Raw genomic sequence first — 6117 nt, forward strand, 5'->3', positions numbered from 1 at the left:
CCAGCGCCACCACATTACACAGTCATGAAAATCAGGCCCTATAAGTGTTAAAAATACTTATAAAATATCATAGACAAAGAGAGTCATATTCAGACACAATGTTCACTTTGTCAATGCTCACTTAGGTATTCTTTCTCAATATAAAATAACAATAATTTGCCACACTTACAGTGACTCTCAAAAGTATTCACCCCCTTGGACTTTTCCACATTTTATTGTGTTACAACATGGAATCAAAATTGATTTAATTAGGAGTTTTTGCCACCAATCAACACAAAAAAAGTCCATAATGTCAAAGTGAAAAATAAAATCTACAAATTATTCTAAATTAATTACAAATACAAAACAGAAAATAATTGATTGCATAAGTATTCACTCACTTGAGTCAATATTTGGTCGAGGCAGCTTTGGCAGCAATTACAGCCATGAGTCTATTTGGATAAGTCTCTACCAGCTTTGCACATCTGGACACTGCAATTTTTGCCCATTCTTCTTTGCAAAATTGCTCAAGCTCCATCAAGTTGGATGGGGACCTTTGGTGAACAGCAATTTTCAACTCTTTCCACATATTCTCAATTGGATTGAGGTCCAGGCTTTGACTGGGCCACTCCAGGACATTGACCTTTTTGTTTTTAAGCCACTCCAATGTGGCTTTGGCTGTATGTTTGGGGTCATTGTCCTGCTGGAAGATGAATCTTCTCCCAAGTCCCAGGTCTCTTGCAGACTTCAGCAGGTTTTCCTCCAGGATTTCTTTGTACTTTGCTGCTTCCATTTTGCCCTCTATCTTCACAAGCTTTCTGGGCCCTGATGCAGAGAAGCATCCTCATAACATGATGCTGCCACCACCAAGCTTCACGGTAGGGATGGTGTTTTCAGGATGATGTGCGGTGTTAGGCTTGTGCCAAACATAGTGCTTAGCATTGAGGCCAAAAAGCTCTATTTTGGTCTCATCAGACCATATAATCTTCTTCTACTTGGTCTCAGAGTCTGTCACATGCCTTCTGGCAAACTCTAGCCAAGATCTGATGTGAGTTTTTTTCAACAATAGCTTTCTTTTTGCCACTCTCCCATAAAGGCCAGTTTTGTGAAGCACCCGGGATATTGTTGCTGTATGCAGTGTCTTCCAGCTCAGCCGTGGAAGACTGTAACTGCTTTAGAGTTGCCATAGGCCTCTTGGTGGCCTCCCTGACTAGCGCCCTTCTCGCCCGAATACTCAGTTTTTGAGGATGGCCTGTCCTAGACAGATTCACGGTTGTGCCATAGTCTCTCCATTTCATAATGATGGACTTTATTGTGCTCCGGGGGATATTCAATGCCTTGGAAATGTTCTTTTATCATACCACTGATTGGTGCTTTTGAAGAACCTTATTCCGGATTTGCTTTGAATGTTCCTTCATCTTCATGAGGTAGTTTTTGTTAGGAAATTTACTAACCAACTGTGGGACCTCCCAGAGACAGGTGTATTGAACCTGAAATCATGTGAAACACCTTAATTGCACACAGGTGGACTCCATTCAACTAATTATGTGACTTCTAAAGACAATTGGTTGCACCAGAGCTTATTTAGGTGTGTCATAACAAAGGGGGTGAATACTTATGCAATCAATTATTTTCTGTTTTATATTTGTAATTAATTTAGAACAATTTGTAGATTTTATTTTTCACTTTGACATTATGGACTTTTTTTGTGTTGATCAGTAGCAAAAACTCCTAATTAAATCAATTTTGATTCCATGTTGTAACACAATAAAATGTGGAAAAGTCCAAGGGGGGTGAATACTTTTGAGAGCCACTGTAAGTGAGGATTGACACTCAAGTGTTGTTTCGGAATATGGCAGTACGTATTTCTATTTGGTTGTTAGCAATCACATGACAGTACAGGAATGGTACTACCGCACAGTTCAGATTTACTAATCAGATTAAACACAGCATTTTGTAATTTTTTTAAATTGCACATTTCATAAGTGCAATACCATGATCTAGGGGTGTCTGCAGTTGTTGAAATAAACACACTCTCTAGGTGCACTGTCAGGCATGTGGCAAAGCAAAGTCATGTATTAATGCTTACTTGGATCCTTAGGAATATACTGTATCCTTGCAAGGAAATAATCATCACTGCTTCAATGACACAAAAACAGTGACATGTTCATCTTCTTGTACTCTTTATAAGTCCATTATGTATGTTTCTATATTAAGACGTTATGGACCGGTATATAATAAACATAACACCCTACCATGTTTAATTTGATGGAATAAAGTCGGTGGTAGAACCTGCCTCTCCGCGCATCCAGGTTTGTGATGATGGAACTCATCCCAGTCATGATGACTCCAACCAAGACACCCAAAGCAGTGAACATTATGAAGACTGAATAGACAGTTTCTAGTATAGTCAGTGCATGAATATCACCATACCTGTCAAAATGAATCAGAACTAGTTTGGTTGTCATTACAGACATTCTTGTCCTAATAATATTCTATATGATTTCCAAAAAGCACTAATACTATAAAATGTATATTCTGCTCTAGTTATTGTCAAATAATGATTTTGTTTTCATATATTACCAATTGCACTTTCTATTGTATTCTTAACAAGGTGAAAATAAAAAAAAAAACCTGGAGATGGGAGGGGGAGTATTACTTGGTCACTTTTAAACCACTTTTTTTTTTTTTAAATAATTATAGGTCTGACCAAATATATTCTATTTACAGTTAATAAACCTAATAAAATAATTCAACCAAAGCCTGAACTTTTCTTTTTCAGAAAACACAAAATAATATTGAAGATTTAGAAATTACTCACCCAACCGTGGTTATTGTGATACCTCCCCAGTACAGAGATACTATATATGCTTCAAGTACACTAAATTCCGTTATGTTTTGACCAACTGATAAAAGGAAAAAAAAAATCGCAATGCCATATAATCACTAAAATAGAACATTTCCAAAACACCCTTGAACAGTAAACTAACATGAAGTTATCAAATTATATTATCCACTATGTATCAATAAGCATAACAGTAGAGATTGAGTGAGGATTTTATACATTGAGACCAAAGTGTGTAATACAGTAATGTCAGTTATTAGGGATTTTTTTCCAAAGTCATTAAATGGGAATTTGCAACAATGTACTGTACACAGTAAGTGGGGAGTGGTGTAAAATTCAAAGTCTGAAATGCTTCATGTTTTTTTTTGTTTGTTTGTTTTTTTGTAAATACTATACAAATGTTTTTGAAGAATTAGAAAAGTCATATTGTTCTTGCCGTTCGGCAAGCAAAGCTGTTCTTTCTGAAGGGTGTCCTTCCCTCATAATCCGCATGTCCGGTTTCGTAGGCCAAGCGTTTGTAGCAAACAAGTCCAAGTAAAACAAATTTACTCTTTCAATAATATTTAGCTGAAGGGTTCAAAGTACTCATATATATATATATATATATTATATATAATTATATATATATATATATCTATATATTATATATATATATATATAAAAACAGTACTACTTGTCCTAACACCTGAATATCTTAATATCTACATTTTTTCTAATAAAAATGATTTATAAAACTCTTTGACACCGTCAAAAAGAAAGGTATTTTGTCAACATATTTATAAAAGCACCACTTACCATACACAGGCAGCTGAGTGAATAAAAATGACTATAATGCAGAAATAATTCAAGGTGGCGACATGAACCTTATTGAGTTCTGGCTCTTTGGTGAGGGATGCTTAAACAAAAAAAAAAAAAAAAAAAAAAAAGAAAAAGTGAAATATTATCTATTCATAAAAAGGCCTCTTTTGAATTACTTCTATAAATACCATCATGTTTTAACAACGTTTTCCTAAAGATGCTGGTCTGCGGTTTCTCACTAACATTAACAATTTATATTATAAAATGTGTAAACTAGACTGCAGCAAAAGGCACAGTAAATCTGGTTCACAAGTAAAAATATTTAATAAACTAAGGTTGATTCACAGTCTGTTATTATTATATAATTCTAGGTCCTTGCCTCTCATATTTAAAAATCAATTGAAATTAAACTCACATATAAAGCTGAACAGCCGGACGACCTTTACTATCCGGTTCAGTCGACAGTAAGATAGCAAAACCCAAATATCTTTTTCAGGATATGTCAAAATCACAAACTCAAAGGGGAAGATAGCAAACAGATCCACAGTAAACCAGCCCTGCAGGTAACGTTTCTGGAGCTGCTTTTTATCCATGATCACCACTCCTTGGGATTCAAACCCAATATAGAAGCGGGAGATAATATTCAATATGTAGATAGCATCTAGAAAGTATTTAAAGCCCAACATCCCAGGCTCAGCTGAATCAAAGGAGACCTAGACAAAAAGTGACACAATTAAAAATATATTACATGTCAGCTCTTATTATACTACAAATATAACAATAGAAAATGTGCATGAGAAAGAAAATAATATATAAATACAGTGGTGTAAATATGACATGATTCCTTACTAATTACACCGATGTTTAAACCCAGACAATATCTGCACTTTTAATAATAATAATAATAATAATAATAATAATAATAATAATAATACATAAATAAATAAACAGCACTGGCGAAAGCTTATTGTATAGCATAATGAAGTAGCAGATTTAGATGAATACGTCTCGGCTTAAAATACTGACCTGAAATATTGTTAAGAGTACACACACAAAGGAAGCGGTTGCTACAAAGAGTTCCCAAAGCCGAACCATGCGCGTTTTCGGAGAGAAAACTGGTAACCCAGGTTGTTCGTCAACAACAACCTCGACCTCTTCCTCCTCAATGTCATACAGTTCCTCAAACCCCATTGTGGAACAAACAAGCGAGCGATATTGCTGCGAGGAATGGTATAGTTATAGCAATTACAAATAACATTCTGAATTCCTACGTGCCCTGTCCCTGACTACATCTTCAGAAAAAGTAAATATTTGTTTGAACACAATGTAGTAAAGGTAGAAATTAGTGGAATACAAGACTTTGTTGTTTATGAACGTTTAACAGGCTACTTAAATTAAAGTTGAGGTAATAATGATAAAGATATAAAAAAAACAATACGCACGATAAATAATAACCACAATGTTTCTCACCTCGCACTGATAAAACAGATATTATTTAAAACGAGTTTAAAATGTTTAAAAAATAAATAAATGAAAACGAAACAAATGCAAACATTTTAACCGTTGTAAAAAGTCAGTTAGAATTGTTCCGAATTCGCGCGTGGTCTCATTTGAACTGTTGGATGTTTATAAGTCGCCACATTCCTTATGAGAGTAGAATACAGTTGCACTTTATGGTACGTGTGTCTTTCACAGAAATTTACTCCTGTGGGTTTGGTAGCATCTTCCGTGATCCTCCCATCTGACGAACACCGACAACCGTATATTTTTGTACCAATGGCTACTGTTCCACCCGAGACAGGCTCTGCATGTTGTCACCCTGAAATGAGTGCACGGCTAACCTTTTCAGCAAAATACGACACTCGCCACCAGCAACTCTAGTTTGAATAGTTGGCTATTTTACTGTATATTTATATTGTTGAAATCTTGTGTTTTTGTTCATTGCAAGGCATATCTAAACCCTGTAAATTAGAATGTAATGTTTTTTTTTTTTTTTTTTTAATTTCAGTATGAGTTCGCTCCCCACCCTTGCCCTTCTCTCTCTGAAGACTAATGCAGGCGCCACTCCGATTCTCTGCCTAGCTATTACCTTTATATTATTTTGTTCTTATGACATTACTTTCCCATGGTTGGTGGAATGTAATTTTGTAAACCTGTATACCATTAGATGGCCACAGTTCAAAGGCTAGCACTTGACAGCACTACCTTCAATGGGGTTGGGGTTCTTTCTGAAGCCTAAACCAAATACAAAACAAACACTGGGTGGGTGAAAAAAGAAAGACAATTTGCATTTTAACAGAATACACTATCCAGAATTGGGAGCAAGACCAGCAGAAAACCTTGGTGGCTCGATCTTCCCCTAAACTGATCACATGCAGTGTACACAATTTTACTTTGCTTTCTTGTTTATTTATTTTTATTTATATCAACGCATTCTCATATTCCATTCATTCATCAATACATCTTGTGGTTTATTAAAAAAAAAAAAAAATCCA

The 6117-nt window shown here is 35.3% G+C and overlaps 1 protein-coding gene across 1 annotated transcript in view; it reads right to left on the reverse strand.

Annotated features, from left to right (window-relative positions):
• LOC121297506 overlaps window positions 1-4813 on the reverse strand; it is a 35386-nt gene extending 30573 nt beyond the window's left edge. Inside the window, exons 1-3 of the mRNA XM_041223855.1 lie at window positions 4715-4813; window positions 4038-4335; window positions 2235-2365 (exon numbers count right to left, since the gene is read on the reverse strand). Coding sequence (XP_041079789.1) covers window positions 2235-2365; window positions 4038-4335; window positions 4715-4813 — 528 coding nt within the window. The remainder of the gene's footprint in view (window positions 1-2234; window positions 2366-4037; window positions 4336-4714) is intronic.
• Between the last annotated feature and the right edge of the window lie 1304 nt (window positions 4814-6117).

This window comes from Polyodon spathula, chromosome 22 (assembly GCF_017654505.1).
Source record: "Polyodon spathula isolate WHYD16114869_AA chromosome 22, ASM1765450v1, whole genome shotgun sequence".
NCBI lineage: Eukaryota > Metazoa > Chordata > Actinopteri > Acipenseriformes > Polyodontidae > Polyodon > Polyodon spathula.